At 44.5% G+C, this 19,837-nt stretch overlaps 1 protein-coding gene across 2 annotated transcripts in view; it reads right to left on the bottom strand.

Moving 5' to 3' along the window:
- Nucleotides 1-19,837, bottom strand: part of map3k22 (mitogen-activated protein kinase kinase kinase 22) — a 168,469-nt gene that overhangs the window by 58,209 nt on the left and 90,423 nt on the right. For both annotated transcript variants that reach the window (XM_070876618.1, XM_070876628.1), the window contains 2 exons: nt 18,506-18,579; nt 13,794-13,855 (listed from right to left, as the gene is read on the bottom strand). In XM_070876618.1, the coding sequence (XP_070732719.1) occupies nt 13,794-13,855; nt 18,506-18,579 (136 nt within the window). The remainder of the gene's footprint in view (nt 1-13,793; nt 13,856-18,505; nt 18,580-19,837) is intronic.

Raw genomic sequence — 19,837 nt, 5'->3', positions numbered from 1 at the left:
TTTTTTTCTTACATATTCTTTGGTTGTTTTGCCAATCACCTTAAATCTGTGTCCTTTGGTTCTCGACCCTTCTGCCAATGGGAACAGTTTCTCTCTATCTACTCTGTCCAGACCCCTCATGATTTTGAACACTGCAATCAAATCTTCTCTGCTCCAAGGAGAACGCCTCCAGCTTCTCCAGTCTATCAACATAAGTCCCTCATTCCTGGAATAAGTCTCGTAAATCTTTTCTGCACCTTCGCTAAGGTCTTCACATCCTTCCTAAATTGTGGTGCCCAGAATGTCCACACTTTTGTACTCTATACCTCTATTTATGAAGCCCAGAATCCAATAAGCCTTTTTAACTGCCTTCTCAACATGCCCTGCCACCTTCAACGATTTATGCACACATACACCAACCCCCCCGCCCCGCCCCAGTCTCGCTGTTCGTGCACCCGAATGGCGGAACAGGCTAGAGGGGCCGAAGAGCCTACTTCTGTTCCTATCTTCAGCAGGCAGAGCTTATATCTGCCTCATGGTTGTATCCCTGACCCCAAATGAATTTCTATGGTGGCAGAAGAGGGTCAGGGTAATTTGAATAATTTCACTGGTCTCTTGGGCCATTCCTAGTGCCAATGAGTTGGTCACCAAAGGTGGTGGAGCAAATTGCTGCAGCACTGACCACTGACACAAGATTACATAGGATATACGACACTGAAACAGGCCATTCGGCCCAACCAGTCCATGCCAGCGTTTATACTCCACTCGAGCCTCCTCTAGTCTTTCCTTAACTAAATCTATCAGCATAACTCTCTATTCTCTTCTCCCTCATATGCTTGTCAAGCCTCCTCTTAAATGCATCTGTACTATTCACTTCAACCATTCTCTGTTTCTAGATGTGCTTCCATTTTCTCCTTTAGTAGGGATTCCATTATTTTTCCTACCACCAACGTTCAGCTGACTCATCTATAATTCCATGTGCATGTTCTATCCCCCTTCTTAAAAACAGGTATTATGTTAGCTATCTGCCAGTCCTTTGGCACTTTCTAACAAATTATTAAATATGTGTAGTAATGCCTTTGCTATCTCTTCCCTAGACTATTTTTAAAAGCGAGGATGCAATCCATCCAGACCAGAGGTTTTATCCTCTTTAGAGTTTGATTAGTTTATTTAATATATCCCCTCTTTTTATTTTAAATGTACTTATCTCATTACTAATCTCATCATCCAATGTCATGTCCACCTGTTCTATCCCCCTGGTAAATACTGAAAAAAAATAATCATTTCATATTTCTGCCATCTCTCTATTGTTACCTGTGGTATTATCCGGTCTATCCCTTAATGGCCCTATTCCCATCCCAACCTTTCCTTTTTTTATTGATGTGTCTAAAATATTTTACTATTTTGTTTTATGTTCCTTGATAATTTAATTTCATAGTTCCTCTTTGCCTTCCGAATTGTTATTTTGACTTCTCTCATCTTTTCATAAACTCCTTTATACTCCTCTGCTGTCCATGTACTTAATGTATGCCTCATTCCTTGCCCTCAATTGTTCCCTTATGGCTTTATTCATCCATGGGGTCTCATTAGTGTTTAATTTGTTCTTTCCTTTGAGCGGAATATATTGTTACTTCACTCTGTTGATCACCATTTTAAATGTTTCCCATTGTCGTTTTACATCGTTTTTTGCCAACATTGTTGCCCATTATATTTTCCCAAGTTCGATTCTCAGCCCCTCAAAATCAGCTTTTCTCCAATCTATTATCCTGGTTTTTGTCATACTTATGTCCTTCTCAATTATCAACTTAATGGGTATTATATTATGGTCACTAGTGTCTAGATGTTCCCCTACTTTGACTTCTCTTATTTGATCTGGTTCATTCCCCATTACGAGATCTAACAGTAAATCCTTCCTTGTTGGGCTTTTTAAATATTGGATTAGAAAGGAGTCCTGTACACATTGCAGGAACTCCATTCCCTTATCTCCTTTACCTACCTCTTCTGTCCAATTAATATCAGGGTAGTTGAAATCCCCCATGATTATTATTCTATGTTTATTACTCATTTCCCTAATTTGTCTGGATATTTCTTTTTCCACCTCCCTTCCACTATTAGGTGGTCTGTAGACCACACCTATTATTTAGAAATATAGAAAATAGGTGCAGGAGTAGGCCATTCGGCCCTTCGAGCCTGCACCACCATTCAATATGATCATGGCTGATAATGGAACTTCAGTACCCCATTCCTGCTTTCTCTCCATACACCTTAATCCCTTTAGCCGTAAGAGACACATCTAACTCTCTTTTGAAGAGATCTAACGAACTGGTCTCAACAACTTTCTGTGGTAGAGAATTCCACAGGTTCACAATTCTCTGAGTGAAGAAGTTTCTCCTCAGCTCGGTCCTAAATGGCTTACCACTTATCCTTAGACTGTGACCCCTGGTTCTGGACTTCACCAACATCGGGAACATTCATCCTGCATCTAACCTGTCCAATCCCGTCAGAATTTTATATGTTTCTATGAGATCCCCTCTCATTCATCTAAATTCCAGTGAATATAAGCCTAGTCGGTCCAGTCTTTCTTCCTATGTCAGTCCTGCCATCCTGGGAATCAGTCTGGGAACCTTCACTGCACTTCCTCAATAGCAAGAATGTCCTTCCTCAGATTAGGAGACTAAAACTGAACACAATATTCCAGGTGAGGCCTCACCAAGGCCCTGTACAACTGCAGTAAGACCTCCCTGCTCCTATACTCAAATCCCTAGCTATGAAGGCCAACATGCCATTTGCTTTCTTCACCGCCTGCTGTACCTGCAGGCCAACTTTCAATGACTGATGTACCATGGCACCCAGGTCTCGTTGTACCTCCCTTTCCCTAATCTGTCACCATTCAGATAATATTCTGTCTTCCTGTTTTTGTCACCAAAGTGGATAACCTCACATTATACTGCATCTGCCATGCATTTGCCCACTCACCTAACCTGTCCAAGTCACCCTGCAGCCTCTTAGCACCCTCCTCACAGCTCATACTGCCACGCTGCTTAGTGTTATCTGCAAACTTGGAGATATTAAATTCAATTCCTTCGTCTAAATCATTAATGTATATTGTAAATAGATGGGGTCCCAGCACTGAACCTTACAGTACCCCATTAGTCACTGCCTGCCATTCTGAAAAGGATCCGTTTATTCTCACTCTTTGCTTCCTGTCTGCCAACCAGTTCTCTATCCACATCAATACATTACCCCCAATACCATGTGCTTTAATTTTGCACACTCTCTTGTGTGGGACCTTAACAAAAGCCATTTCAAAGTCCAAATACACCACCTCCACTGGTTCTCCCTTGTCCACTCGACTAGTTACATCCTCAAAAAATCCTAGAAGATTTGTCAAGCATGATTTCCCTTTCATAAATCCATACTGACTTGGACCGATCCTGTCACTGCTTTCCAAATGCGCTGCTATTATATCTTTAATAATTGATTCCAACATTTTCCCCACTACCGATGTCAGGCTAACCGGTCTATAATTCCCTGTTTTCTCTCTCCTCTTTTTTGAAAAAATGGGGTTACATTAGCTACCCTCCAATCCATAGGAACTGATCCAGAGTCAGTACACTGTTGGAAAATGACTACCAATGCATCCACTATTTCTAGGGCCACTTCCTTAAGTACTCCTGGGATGCAGACTATCAGGCCCTGGGGATTTATCGGCCTTCAATCCCATCAATTTCCCTAACACCATTTCATGACTAATAAAGATTTCCTTCAGTTCCTCCTTCTTGCTAGACCCTCGGTCCCTTAGTATTTTCGGAAGGTTATTTGTGTCTTCCTTAGTGAAGAAAGAACCAAAGTATCTGTTCAGTTGATCTGCCATTTCTTGATTCCCCATTATAAATTCACCTGATTCTGACTGCAAGGGACCTACATTTGTCTTCACTAATCTTTTTATCTTCACATATCTATCGAAGCTTTTGCTGTCAGTTTTTATGTTCCCTGCAAGCTTACTCTCATACTCTATTTTCCCCCGCCTAATTAAACCCTTTGTCCTCTTCTGCTGAATTCTAGATTTCTCCTAGTCCTCAGAGGTTTGCTGTTTTTTCTGGCCACTTTATATGCCTCTTCCTTGGATTTAACACTATCCCTAATTTCCCTAGTTAGCCACAGTTGAGCTACCTTCCCCGTTTTATTTTTACGCCAGATAGGGATGTACAATTGTTGAAGTTCATCCATGTGATCTTTAAATGTCTGCCATTGCCTATCCACTGTCAACCCTTTAAGTATCATTTGCCAGTCTATCCTAGCCAATTCACGTCTCATACCATCGAAGTTACCTTTCTTTAAGTTCAGGACCCTAGTCTCTGTATTAACTGTATCACTCTCCATCTGAATGAAGAATTCTACCATATTATGGTCACTCTTCACCAAGGAGCCTTGCACAACAAGATTGCTAATTAATCCTCTCATTACACAACACCCAGTCTAGGATGGCCAGCTCTCTAGTTGGTTCCTCGACATATTGGTCCAGAAAACCATCCCTTATACACTCCAGAAAATCCTTCTCCATCGCATTGCTATCAGTTTGGTTAGCCCAATCTATATGTAGATTAAAGTCACCCATGATAACTGCTGTACCTTTATTGCACGCATCCCTAATTTCCTTTTTGATGCATCCCCAACCTCACTACTACTGTTTGGTGGTCTGTACATAACTCTCACGAGCGTTTTCTGCCTTTTGGTGTTCCACAACTCTACCCACACAAAACTCCGTTGTCCATGTCCTAACTTGCACCGTCCCATTCACGCATCACCCCTGTGCTCGCTGACCTGCACTGGTTCCTGGTTAAGCAACACCTCGATTTTAAAATTCTCATCCTTGTTCTCAGATCCCTCCATGGCCTTGCCCCCTCCCTATCTCTGTAATCTCCTCCAACCCCACAATCCTGTGAAATATCTGCACTCCTCTAATTATGACCTCTTCAGCATTCCTGATTTTAATCACTCAACCATTAGTGGCCATGCCTTCAGCTGCCTAGGCCCTAAGCTCAGGAATTCCCTGTCGAAACCTCTCCGCCTCTCTTTCATTCTTGGTTGTTTTTGTGACTGGATGGCTGTTTCCAGTAGGGTTCTGCAGGGCTCAGTACCAGGTCACTTGCTCCTTGTGGTAATATATCAATGATTTAGACTTGAATGTAGGGGGACTGATTAAGAAGTTTGCAGATGATACTAACATCAGTTGTGTGGTTGATAAAGAAGAAGAAAACTGTAGACTGCAGGTATATATCAATGAACTGGTCAGGTGGGCAGAACAGTGGCAAATGGAATTCAATCTGGAGAAATGTGAGGTAATGCATTTGGGGAGGTCTAACAAGGCAAGGGAATACACATTAAATGGTAGGACACTTGAGAAGTGTAGAGAAACAATGGGAACTTGAAGTGCAGTCCAAGTAAAAAAGGAGACAGACAAAAAGCAGGAAACTATAGACCAGTTAGCCTAACATCTGTGGCTGGGAAAATGTTGGAGACCATTATTAAAGAAGCAGTAGCAGGACATTTGGAAAAGCAAAATTCGATCAGGCAGAGTCAGTATAGATTTATGAAGGGAAAGTCATGTTTGACAAATTTACTGGAGTTCTTTGAGGATGTAACGAACAGGGTGGATAAAGGGGTACCAGTGGATGTGGTGTATTTGGATTTCCAGAGGCATTTGACAAGGTGCCACATAAAAGGTTACTGCACAAGATAAAAGTTCATGGGGTTAGGGGTAATATATTAGCATGGATAGAGGATTGGCTAACTAACAGAAAACAGAGAGTCGGGATAAATGGTTCATTCTCTGATTGGCAACCAGTAACTAGTGGGGTGCCGCAGGGATCAGTGCCGGGACTCCAACTATTTACAATCTATATTAACGATTTGGAAGAAGGGACTGAGTGTAACGTAGGTAAGTTTGCTGATGATGCAAAGATGGGAAGAAAAGCAATGTGTGAGGAGGACACAAAAAATCTGTAGGAGGACATAAGACAGGCTAAGTGAGTGGGCAAAAATTTGGCAGATGGAGTATAATGTTGGAAAGTGTGAGGTCATGCACTTTGGCAGAAAAAAATCAAAGAGCAAGTTATTATTTAAATGGAGAAAGATTGCAAAGTGCCGCAGTACAGCGGGACCTGGGGGTACTTGTGCATGAAACAAAAAAGGATAGTATGCAGGTACAGCAAGTGATCAGGAAGGCCAATGGAATCTTGGCCTTTATTGCAAAGGGGATGGATTATAAAAGCAGGGAAGTCTTGCTACAGGTGACGCCACACCTGGAATACTGCGTGCAGTTTTGGATATACTTGTTTTGGAGGCAGTTCAGAGAAGGTTCACTAGGTTGGTTCCGGGGATGAGAGGGTTGATTTATGAGGAAAGGTTGAGTAGGTTGGGCCTCAACTCATTGGAATTCAGAAGAATGAGAGGTGATCTTATCAAAACGTATAGGATTATGAGGGGGCTTGACAAGGTGGATGCAGAGAGGATGTTTCCACTGATGGGGGAGACTAGAACTAGAGGGCATGATCTTAGAATAAGGGGCCACCCACTTAAAACAGAGATGGAGGAAGAATTTCTTCTCTGAGGTTTGTAAATCTGTGGAATTTGCTGCCTCGGAGAGCTGTGGAAGCTGGAACACTGAATAAATTTAAGACAGAAATAGATACTTTCTTGAGCGATAAGGGGATAAGGTGTTATGGGGAGCGGGTGGGGAATTGGAGTTGAGTCCATGATCAGATCACCCATGATCTTATCGAATGGCAATGCAGGCTTGAGGGGCCGTATTGCCTACTCCCGTTCCTATTTCTTATGTTCTTATTAGATAAGGTGGTTAAGAAGGCATACGGAATACTTGCCTTTACTAGCCGAGGCATAGAATACACGAGCAGGGAGGTTATGGTGGAACTGTATAAAACACTAGTTAGGCCACAGCTAGAGTACTACGGGAAAGATCTGATTGCACTAGAGAGGGTACAGAGGGGGTTTACGAGGATGTTGCCTGGACTGGAGAATTTTAGCTATGAGGAAAGATTGGATAGGCTGGGGATGTTTTCTTTGCAACAGAGGAGGCTAAGAGGAGACCTTATTGAGATGTATAAAATTATGAGGGGTTTAGATTGAGTGGATAGGACGGACCTATTTTGCTTAGCAGAGGGGTCAACACCCAGGGGCATAGATTTAAAGTAATTGGTAGAAGGGATTTGAGGGGAAATTTTTTCGCCCAGAGATTGGTGGGCGTCTGGAACTCACTGCCTAAAAGGTTGGTAGAGGCAGAACCCTCACCACATTTAAAATGTACTTGGATGTGTACTTGAAGTGCCGTAACCTGCTGGGTTACGGACCAAGAGCTGGAAAGTGGGATTAGGCTGGTTAGCTCTTTGTTGGCCGGCGGAGACAAAGGGCCGAAATGGCCTCCTTCGTGTGTAAATTTCCATGATTCTATGATTTAAGACACTCATAAGAACATATGACTTAGAAGCAGGAGTAGGCCATTTTTCCCCTCGAGCCTGCTCCGCCATTCAATAAGATCATGGCTGATCTGATCTTGGCCTCAACTCCACTTCCCCGCCCACTCCCCATAACCCTTGACTCCCTTATCAATCAAAGATCTGTCTATCTCCACCTTAAATATATTCAATGACCCAGCCTCCACAGCTCTCGGGGGCAGAGAATTCCAAAGATTCATGACCCTCAGAGAAGAAATTCCTCCTCATTTCCATTTTAAATGGCCGACCCCTTATTCTGAAACTATGCCCCCTACGGGGGGGGGAACATCCTCTCTGCACCTACCCTGTCAAGCCGCCTCAAAATCTTATATGTTTCAATAAGATCACCTCTTATTCTTCTAAACTCCAATGAGTATAGGTCCAACCTGCTCAACCTTTCTTCATAAGACAACCCCTTCATCTCAAGAATCAACCTTGTGAACCTTCTCTGAACTGCCTCCAATGCAAGTACTCCTTAAATCTTACCTCTTTTCATCTGCCCTAATTTCTCCTTATGTGGCTCAGTGCCAATTTTTGTCTTATAATGCTCCTGTTAAGCGCTTGGGATGTTTTACTATGTTAAACGTGCTATATAAATACAAGTTGCTGTTGTTCCATGTACCTGGGTTGTCTCCTATTTATATGAAGACCAAATCCACTGATTTATAGATTTCGTGGAATGGGTGGAATCCAAGGCCCCCCAAAATTAGTAACAATCCCCAAAATTACTTGTACTAAAATTTTACTTCCTCAGCTACCATAAACTAGTTTACCCTGATTGAGACTAATCACAGTAATTAATAGATGGCTTGAAATCTGTTCAATGAGGGCACACAAGGAGGAAGGAGGGACAGTGAAAGAAATGACCATTTGCCTATCTGCTCGATATTTTGAGTCCCTTGGTCACATGTGGATGTTTAGGAATGCTCGGCTTTGTGAATTTACCTCAAATGGTGTAATCTTGTCAGTAAGGTGTCATTGACGTACCCTTCTCACATTTCCGTTTTCATATCTTCAGCCCATGTTACATCAGAGCTGAGAAAGCTGAATTTGGGAACGGCTCATACATCCCTCGAGGATCAGGGGCTGTCAGTAGATTGTTCCAGCTCCATCACTCTCGTTCTTATAGCAGCAATGCCTTATTTCCATTGGGTTCTTTTTGTATTTAAGTTATCACCATCTAGAACTCCCAAGTTTTCAGTTTTTATTTCTGAAAAGATTTCCCTGGAATTTTATTTTGAGGTCTAATTTGGATCTTTCAGAAACAGGAAAAATAGAAACCAAAATTAAATTAGCAGTGGAAAATGGAGATAAGTAGTTGAAAAATGCATTTATGGTATTGATATTCACCCAATGTATCCTGTGTGTGTGTCAAGATATTTTACTCAGACTCCTTAACAATCAGAATGCAGGGCAGCAAGAATAAGGGGGCCGACATTCAACATCACGATAAGGCCTCTGGCCTCCTGAAAGCAGCGGCCACGGGATGGTGCCGGATGGCTGCCAACTTGCAGTGGACTGGCCGACGCTCGGTAAATTCACCTCGGGTCTTTTTGCTGCGGTGTGGAGATCCGCCCCGCTCCTCCCACTTCCGCCCTGCTGCTGCCGAAGCCTCCTAAGTGCGTCATCAGAGCGTGCACCGCCGAGGTCCCACCCAGGAAGGAAAATTCAGCTGTAAAAGTCTTCCGGCCGCCATTCGGTGCCCCCGACAGCACTCCTTGTTGGTCGGCGGTGTGGCCGCTCTTAATGGGGAAATGGCGCTGCCAGCAACGCCAATTTATTTTTTATTGTCAGCCGACTGCTAGGTCGGCCCGACAATTATGCCCCCGGGTTCGCCAACAGGCAAACTGGCAAACCCCCTCTTGGGTGCTAGGCCACTGGCCCGGCCAAAACCCTCCCTGGTGGCCCAGTGGACCTTATATATGGTGGAAAGGCTTTGGGGAGTCAGGAGGTGAGACACTCGCCACAGAATACCCAGCCTCTGACCCGCTCTTGTTGCCACAGTATTTATGTGGCTGGTCCAGTTAGGTTTCTGCTCAATGGCAACCCCCAGAATGTTGATGATGGGTGATTCGGCGATGGTAGTGCCATTGAATATCAAGGGGCGGTGGTAAGACTCTCGCTTGTTGGAGATGTTTATTGCCTGGCACTTGTGTGGCACAAAAGTAACTTTTCACTTCTCAGCCCAAGCCTGAGTGTCATCCAGGTAGGTCTTGCTGCATGCAGGCATGGACTGCTTCATTTTCTGAGCAATTGCAAATGGAACTGAACACTGTGCAATCATCAGCGAACATCCCCACTTCTGACCTTATGATGGAGGGAAGGTCATTGATGAAGCAGCTAAAGATGGTTGGGCCTAGGACACTGCCCTGAGAAACTCCTGCAGCGATATCCTGAGACTGGGATAATTGACCTCTAATAACCACAACCATCTTCCTTTGTGCTTGGTATGACTCTAGCCAATACAGAGTTTTCCTCCTGATTCCTATTGAGGGCAGCCACGCTCACCTCACCTCTGGAATTCAGCTGTTTTGTCCACGTTTGGACCAAGGCTGTAATGAGGTCTGGAGCCAAGTGGTCCTGGCGGAAACCAAACTGAGCATCAGTGAGCTGGTTATTGGTGAGTAAGTTCCGCTTGATAGACAACGACACCTTCCATCACTTTGCTGCTGATTGCTGATTGATGGGGCAGTAATTGGTTGGATTGGATTTGTCCTGTTTTTTGTGGACATACCTGGGCAGTTTTCCACAGTGTAGGGTAGATGCCAGTGTTGTAGCTGTACATGGTCCATGTCTCTGAGCCATAAAGGAGGGCGGATATTACTACAGACTTTATGATGGAGGGAAGGTCATTGATGAGCATCTAAAGATGGTTGGGCCTAGGACACTGCCCTGAGAAACTCCTGCAGCGATGTCCTGGGGCTGGGATGATTGACCTACAACAACCACAACCATCTTCCTTTGTGCTTGGTATGACTCCAGCCAGCCAGTCCAGACCGGGGTCCATCAAGGCTGCGTCATCGCCCTAACACTCTTCTCAACCATCCTCACTGCCATGCTCCACCTCACAGTCAACAAACTCCCCGCTCGAGTGGAACTAAACTACAGAACCAGTGGGAATCTGTTCAATCTTTGCCGTCTCCAGGCCAGGTCCAAGACCACCCCAGCCTCTGTCATCAAGCTACAGGACGCGGACGACGCCTGCGTCTGTGCACACACAGAGGCTGGATTACAGGACATAGTCGACGTATTTACTGAGGCGTATGAAAGCATGGGCCTTACACTAAACATCCGTAAGACAAAGGTCCTCCGCCAGCCTATTCTCGCTGCACAGCACTGCCCCCCAGTCATCAAGATCCACGGCGCGGCCCTGGACCACTTCCCATATCTCGGGAGCATCCTATCAACAAGAGCAGGCATTGAAAACAAAATCCAACACCGCCTCCAGTGCAGTCTTTGGCCGCCTGAGGAAAAGTGTGTTTGAAGACCAGGCCCTCAAAACTGCCACCAAACTCATGGTCTACAGGGCTGTAGTAATACCCGCCCTCCTGTATAGCTCAGAGACATGGACCATGTACAGTAGACATCAAGTCGCTGGAGAAATACCACCAACGATGTCTCCGCAAGATCCTGCAAATACCCTGGGAGGACAGACGCACCAACATTAGCATCCTCAACCAGGCCAACATCCCTAGCGTTGAAGCACTGACCACACTTGATCAGCTCCACTGGGCAGCCCACATAGTTCGCATGCCATACACGAGGCTCACAAAGCAAGTGCTCTACTTGGAACTCCTTCACGGCAAATGACCCAAAGGTGGACAGCGGAAGCATTACAAGGACACCCTCAAGGCCTCCCTGATAAAGTGCGACATCCCCATCAACACCTGGGAGTCGCTGGCCAAAGACCGCCTTAAGTGGAGGAAGTGTATCCGGGAGGGCGCTGAGCACCTCAAGTCTCATCGCCGAAAGCATGCAGAAATCAAGCGCAGGCAGCGGAAAGAGCGTGTGGCAAACCTGTCCCACCCACCCCTTCCCTCAACGACTATCTGTCCCACCTGTGACAGAGTCTGTGGCTCTCGTGTTGGACTGTTCAGCCACCGAAGAACTAATTTTAAGAGTGGAAGCAAGTCTTCCTCGATTCCGAGGGATTGCCTATGATGATGAGCTGTACTGGAACAGCTTGGCTCGAGGTACGGCTAGTTCTGGAGCATAAGTTTTCAGCATGACAGCAGAACAGAGATAACATAAGTATTTCTGTAAATGTGTTAGACCAGAATTTGGAGCAGGAAGTGAAGAGGAATGAACAAAGTATGTGAAACCAAGACAAACTGCCTGGACTTATATCAAGGATATGTTCTTGGAAACCTTGGGACACTATTGTAGAAACACAATGCAGTAATGTGTAACAGAGAGATTACACATTTACACTGGGGAACATTCATTTGGACAACACAATGCTCCATTAAAATATCAAAACAATACGCAATAATAAAGCAACACACCATGAAGTAAGTGACAAGTTTTCGATTACCTCATAGTTATGAGAAGTTTGAGTGATTTAGTCTTAAAATCTGAGGTTAACTTTCACACTTTCAACTGTGCCATTTTACGGTCATTGCTGAAATGTGGAGTGTGCAAAGAGAATCTTATGATCTTCATTAACCACAGAAAGGCATACTTGGTGACAAAGGGAAAGATGCTTCTGTTCACAGCAGTGGAATTTGGAACCAATTATTCAGTTACTTGCAGACTGAACAACTGATCTGGAACTGGCTGAACCTCACTGCATTGGAATGCTCTTCTGTCAGGTGCTTCAGGATGATGAGATCATAAGGATATGGGTAAATGCTTTCACTCTCATTACTTTTCACTAATGATACAAGTAGTAGTTTATACAAGCTTGAAATCAAATTTTACGCTGTGTGGTACAAGTTTAGACCAAGCTGGATGATGTAATGGAAGAGAATGGAAATTTCAAACCTCCTGACTATTCCCAACAACCCTATTTTGTTTTCTCGATTCAACTGTATCTGAGTAAAAATATTTGGACCGTTTCCTTCTACTGCTGCTCAGATTAATATGCCAGCTGTGTAAAGTCTTGTGATATTTTCAATGTTGAAGATGCTACATAATTGTAAGTGGTTGTTGTGATTTTATTCATGCCAGGTAAAATTGAGCACTTACCCTTATGTCAATCTGGTTTGTATGCACGAAATCCCATACTGAGTTAATTATGACCAATAGTTGGGTTCTCCTCAGTATGCTGATACAATACACATGTTCATGAAGCAATCATTTGATCTGAATTCAATCTATCGAAATGCTTACTCTATTCCCTGCTGTCACAATGAGTCCTTGCTGGGATAAAGTTCCCCAGACACTAAAATCTCTCCATGCACAAGTCACTCTTCATGTGTACACGTGGACGGTCAGTGTCGACTGGTTATTTGACCATGAAACAGGAAGGGGGGTTTTCACAGCTTTTCCTGTCTTCACCCAATCTTCCCAAATGCATACTAAAAAGCTCCCACGGTAGCTTGATGGGCACAGACACTGCGAAGTACAGAAGCAAACAAACCAGGAAAGTCCGAGGTTTGATCCCTGGTCTGTGCTGTTAGCTGGTTTCAATCGGCATAGCAGTTGGGTCAGTCTAAGTGGGAATTTTTTTCTCAGTTCGGGGAAGATTAAGAAAACACAGGGTTCCTGCTCTTGACTACAATCCAGTGACCCCTTTCTAGAAATGTCAGATGTGGATCTCAGGTGAGGATTTGGCTGGGCTTGAGGCTCAGCACAGCTAACACCCTTGGTTGCACCCTCGCTCTGCCAGCTCCACCCTGTTGGCAGTCTCCCATTCAGATTTGCTGTACAGTCCCAGTATTCTAGTTCCATTCTTCCTCTTATTTTGTCCCAGTTGAGACTCACTCCATCATTTGCCAAGATCCTGTGAATCATAATAGTCTCACCATCAAAATACTCAAGTTATAATATTCAGGTCGCCACCATGACTTCTGCATTGGTGAATTACCCCCTGCCTCCACCAGCTTCTCTTCAATGTCAACCTATTTAAACTGTCCCATACAAAAGACGGAGATCCTTCAGTCAATCTGACTCAGCCTCCCACACAAACCTACGGTCCCAATATCATAGCATCCAACTGTCTGTTGAATGTCTCCAGAGTTTGTGCCACCCCTACCCTACCCGAAGATCAGGTATTGATCACCTGTTTTCTGACATCAGTCCTGAACTTGTCATTTACCTGTCCACAGTATTGGCAGGCGGTCTGCATGAAATTCTTACCTTTGAAGTTGAAGCATTCATCGGGATAACTCTTCGCAACGCCAGGCTGGCTGAAAGGCGGGCTATGATTTTTGAAAATAGAACATGAAAGGATAATAAAGAGTTAATATCAGATGATGACATTTCAAATCCTTAAATATCACTGTAAATTGTTTTAAAATATTTTAATATTTAACATTTTTGAATCCTTAGTAAGAATTCCTCTGGTCGCTATGCGCAGTGGCATCACAAGTACATTTATTTTTGAACTCATTTAGCATTTGAATTGGAAATGCATTGCAAAGGAAATGCTCACAAACGCAATTACTATGCATAGCAACCCGAGGAATCCGTGCTCTACATGTTCCTGCAGATAATTAGTTCAGACTTGAGCAGCGCAAGGTTAGGAAGCAGGACGGAAGAAAACTTAAAGAAGTGAGTTCCTCAGTGACCCTGATATATAATAGCTCGTCCTGAGATCCCACTGATTATTTCTATCCAGTGATCCCGACCAGTAAGTCACATGAGGAAAATTTGGGCTCGGCTGTAATTTTCCTGTCCCCCACCCTACCCCCAATCGATACTCATAGTTTTGGCTCCCTTGTGAGGAAGGCCTTTTGGTGATGGCTGTCAGTGCCGATGGAATCGCAGCTCATCATGAATCATAGAAACATAGAAACATAGAAAATAGGTGCAGGAGTAGGCCATTCGGCCCTTCGAGCCTGCACCACCATTCAATAAGATCATGGCTGATCATTCCCTCAGTACCCCTTTCCTGCTTTCTCTCCATACCCCTTGATCCGTTTAGCCGTAAGGGCCATATCTAACTCCCTCTTGAATATATCCAATGAACTGGCATTAATAACTCTCTCTGGTAGGGAATTCCACAGGTTAACAACTCTCTGAGTGAAGAAGTTTCTCCTCATCTCAGTCCTAAATGGTCTACCCCCTATCCTAAGACTGTGTACCCTGGTTCTGGACTTCCCCATCATCGGGAACATTCTTCCCGCATCTAACCTGTCCAATCCCATCAGAATCTTGTAAGTTTCTATTGAGATCCCCTCTCATCCTTCTAAACTCCAGTGAATAAAGGCCCGGTTGATCCAGCCTCTCCTCATATGTCAGTCCCGCCATCCCGGGAATCAGTCTGTTGAACCTTCGCTGCATTCCCTCAATAGCAAGAACGTCCTTCCTCAGATTAGGAGACCAAACTGAACACAATATTCCAGGTGAGGCCTCAACAAGGCCCTGTCCAACTGCAGTAAGATCTCCCTGCTCCTGTACTCAAATCCCCTAGCTATGAAGGCCAACATGCCATTTGCTGCCTTCACCGCTTGCTGTACCTGCATGCCAACTTTCAATGATTGATGAACCATGACACCCAGGTCTCGTTGCATCTCCCACTTTCCTAATCTGCTGCCATTCAGATAATATTCTGCCTTCGTAGTTTTGCCCCCAAAGTGGATAACCTCACATTTATCCACATTATACTGCATCTGCCATGCATTTGCACCTAACCTGTCCAAGTCACCCTGCAGCCTTTTAGCGTCCTCCTCACAGCTCACACCGCCACCCAGTTTAGTGTCATCTGCAAACTTGGAGATATTACACTCAATTGCTTCATCTAAATTATTAATGTATATTTTAAACAGCTGGGGTACCAGCACTGAACCCTGCGGCACTCAACTAGTCACTGCCTCCCATTCTGAAAAGGACACATTTATCCCAACTCGCTGCTTCCTGTCTGCCAACCAGTTCTCTATCCACGTCAGTACATTACCTCCAATACCATGTGCTTTGATTTTGCACACCAATCTCTTGTGTGGGTCCTTGTCAAAAGCATTTTGAAAGTCTAAATACACCACATCCACTGGTTCTCCCTTGTCCACTCTACTAGCTACATCCTCAAAAAATTCCAGAAGTTTTGTCAAGCATGATTTCCCTTTCACAAATCCATTCTGACTTGGACCGATACTGTCACTGCATTTTAAATGCGCTGCTATTTCATCTTTAATAATTGATTCCAACATTTTACCCACTACTGATGTCAGGCTAACCGGTGTATAATTACCCGTTTACTCGCTCCCTCCTTTTTTAAACAGTGGTGTTACATTAGCTACCCTCCAGTCCATAGGAACTGATCCAGAGTCGATAGACTGTTGGAAAATGATCACCAATGCATCCACTATTTCTAGGGCCACTTCCTTAAGTACTCTGGGATGCAGGCTATCAGGCCCCGGGGATTTATCGGCCTTCAGTCCCATCAATTTCCCTAACACAATTTCCCACTTTATAAGGATATCCTTCAGTTCCTCCTTCTCACTAGACCCTCGGTCCCCTAGTACTTCCGGAAGGTTATTTGTGTCTTCCTTTGTGAAGACAGAACCAAAGTATTTGTTTAACTTATCCGTCATTTCTTTGTTCCCCATTATAAAGTCACCTGAATCTGACTGCAAGGGACCTATGTTTGTTTTCACTAATCTTTTTCTCTTCACATATCTATAGAAGCTTTTGCAGTCAGTATTTATGTTCCCAGCAAGCTTCCTCTCATACTCTATTTTCCCCCTCCTAATTAAACCCTTTGTCCTCCTCTGCTGTATTACAAAATTCTCCCAGTCCTCAGGTTTGCTTCTTTTTCTGGCCAATTTATATGCCTCTTCCTTGGTTTTAACACTATCCTTAATTTCCCTTGTTAGCCACGGTTGAGCCACCTTCTCCGTTTTATTTTTACGCCTGACAGGGATGTACAATTGTTGAAGTTCATCCATGTGATCTTTAAATGTTTGCCATTACGTATCAACCGTCAACCCTTTAAGTATCATTCGCCAGTCTATTCTAGCCAATTCATGTCTCATACCATCGAAGTTGCCTTTCCCCAAGTTCAGGCCCCTAGTCTCTGAATTAACTGTGTCACTCTCCATCTTAATAAAGAATTCTACCATATTATGGTTACTCTTCCCCAAAGGGCCTCGCACAACAAGATTGCTAATTAGACCTTCCTCATTGCATATCACTCAGTCTAGGATGGCGAGCCCTCTGGTTGGTTCCTCGACATATTGGTCTAGAAAACCATCCCTAATACACTCCAGGAAATCCTCCTCCACCGCATTGCTACTGGTTTGGTTAGCCCAGCCAATATGTAGATTAAAGTCGCCCATGATAACTGCTGTATTTTTATTGCACGCATCCCTAATTTCTTGTTTGATGCAGTCCCCATCCTCGTTACTACTGTTTGGTAGTCTGTACACAACTCCCACTAGCGTTTTCTGCCCTTTGGTATTCCATAGCTCCACCCATACAGATTCCACATCATCCAAGCTAATGTCCTTCCTTACTATTGCATTAATTTCCTCTTTAACCAGCAACGCCACCCCACCTCCTTTTCCTTTCTGTCGATCCTTCCTAAATGTTGAATACCCCTGGATATCAATGCCTCCTGGGTGGTGGGAGTGGGGCAGGGTTATAATTTGATCCTTCTTTATTCAACATTTAAGAATAACTATCTTTCTTCCATTACCCAGTATTCCTCATTCCAACAGCAGCTCAAGATAAGAAGGATAGGCAACTGCTAAGTATCAGGTCAGTGTCACTCTGAAGTAGCCATGGGGATGACACTCTCTGAGGCTTCCTCTTTCTCCCTAATGGGAGGTATCTGATCACCACTTAGCATTTTCCCCTCCCCAGTAAAATGGCTGTGATTGGGAAATCTTTCGTCACTAACGCACAACCACCTCTCTTTTAGGACACCAAATTGTACATCTCTCCAATTTTCCTTCAGTCATATTCATTTATGGTAAACTTTCTTCAAGGTATTTGAAGCCCAGTCACTCAAGCAGCAGTGCATTAGATTGCAGACCTTGACCGCCACCTCCGTCAAGAAGTTTTGTCACTTGCCTGTAGAACACTGTACAAGGAGATGAATTGCTATCGACTTTTTCTTCTCAGGAAAGGGAGTTTTTTTTATACAAGTAAACTAGGTGAAAGCCCAAGGCCTATATAGTGCAGGACAGCACAAGATTGAAAGATAAGAGTTGCAGAGGAGATTATATAAATCAAGTTAGTGCTCAGGTGGCATCAAGCCTGGGTTTGAAAACATTCTAGAATCTGTTATTAGGGACGGAGGAGGCAAAATTGCCCTGCGCCACAATTGGGGGCGGTAGCCAACTGGCTGACTTGGGCTTACGTAGTTCCGAGTAGCACTGACGCGCTACAATGCCCCTCAGGCAGTAAGGGGTAGGTGCGGGGCGGTGAGTGGTCGCCTCCGCAAACTCCCGGCAATTTTGCTAATCTTGGCTTGTGGAAGTGCTTCTTCAATTTTGATCAATATTAGTCCTCAACCACCAAGACAAATACAAAGATGAAACATGGCCCAAGAAAGGTATAGATGAAGAAGGCCCTTTAACTCATTTGATCTCATCATTCCAGAATACCAAATAACCACCTTTCTTTTTACAGCATTTAATGTCAACATGAACAGGACCTCGGCTTAATGTTTCATTCAAAGGATGGCACCTATGACAGCGCGGCAGTACCTGAGTACTACATGGGAGCATCCGCTTAGATTACCGTCTGGGCCTTAAACCTACAACCTTCTGATATTGATGTGACAGTGCTACCAACTGAATCAAACTACAGAATAGGAAACAAAAGAAAAGATCTTATCTTAATAATAAAAGGCAAAACACAACAATTCGATGCTATCCAATTTGTTTTACACAGCTGCAAGTATCTACCTGTCTATTGATCTGTCCAATGATTGACAGCTTCCAGACAGTGATGCTTCAGCACTGCTGAACGGGTCCAACACCTATGGTCAGAAAGAACAGTAAACGTTGAGAAACAGCCAGCTTTATGATCTCGTGGTTAGGAGATCTACACATTAAATAAATATCTGCAACTACAGATAGAAATAAATCTAGAAAAAATATCAACTGAAAATGTTTATACCTTTTGATTCTGGTAGGAATCCACTGCAATAAAAGGATGCAACTGTGTAAATCTATAAATTCTTTCTTGATATGTTAAAAGCCAATGGAATTATTATAGTTACACTCTTACCTTGCATGGGCTACAGTCTCCCCAAGGGATCTCTGTAAATAGGGGAACTACAGCAACATAACCCAGCAAGCAGAAAGGTATTCACCTGTATAGAAAACACGACCAGGCTGAAATTCAGGCCCGCCAGAAACCTGGAGCACAATGTTTTTTAAAGTCTTTTCACCGCCGGGTAGGATGAGGTCGACTCTTGATCGATATTCAGCTCCTTGTCCTTTTTTTTGAAGCGGCCAGGAAGTCGGTCAATAATGGGGATGGAAATGCGGCAGTATGTGCTGGTGAGGGGCGGAAGTGGGGGAGGGACGGATTCTCCACCGCTGTCATTCAGCAACGGAGCGGTGGTGACATCATTGCGCTGCGTCTGCGTCACCACGTATCAGCAATTATTGAGGTTTGGCCACAGTGCCACCAGGGATGGTTTTGGCTGGGCCAGCGGCCTGGCACCCAAGAAGGGGTATCAGGTTACCTGGCCATGGCCGGGGCACAATAGTCTGGCCGACACGGAAGCTAGCCAGCAAAAATTTTTTAACGCCGGCCACAGCGGTGGGACTTTGCCTTTAATGGCCGCCGCACCGCCCGGGCTCACAGAGAGAATACAAGGTGCACCGACAGAGAATACAAGGTGCACCGACAGAGAATACAAGGTGCACCGACAGAGAATACAAGGTGCACCGACAGAGAATACAAGGTGCACCGACAGAGAATACAAGGTGCACCGACAGAGAAAGCTGTCGGGGCACCGCTCGGTGGGCATTAGATTTTTCGGCCTGAATTTCGACGAAGGTGGGGGGTCTCGTTGGTGCACGCACTTACGGCCGCTCGACAGTGGCGGGGCGGAAGTGGGGACCGCCAGAAAAACCCTCTTGCTGAATTTGGCTGGCAGCGGCCATTTGACCAGAAATTGGCGGCCATTAGATTCTGCCGCCTTGCCGCCACATTACGGTGGTAACGGGCCTTATCGGGACCCTGAATTTCAGCCCCTACCTCTCTTGTACTGCTCTTTGGAACCG

This window comes from Pristiophorus japonicus, chromosome 1 (assembly GCF_044704955.1).
Source record: "Pristiophorus japonicus isolate sPriJap1 chromosome 1, sPriJap1.hap1, whole genome shotgun sequence".
In the NCBI taxonomy this organism is placed as follows: Eukaryota; Metazoa; Chordata; class Chondrichthyes; family Pristiophoridae; genus Pristiophorus; species Pristiophorus japonicus.
This window is presented reverse-complemented; position numbering and strand designations above follow the sequence as displayed.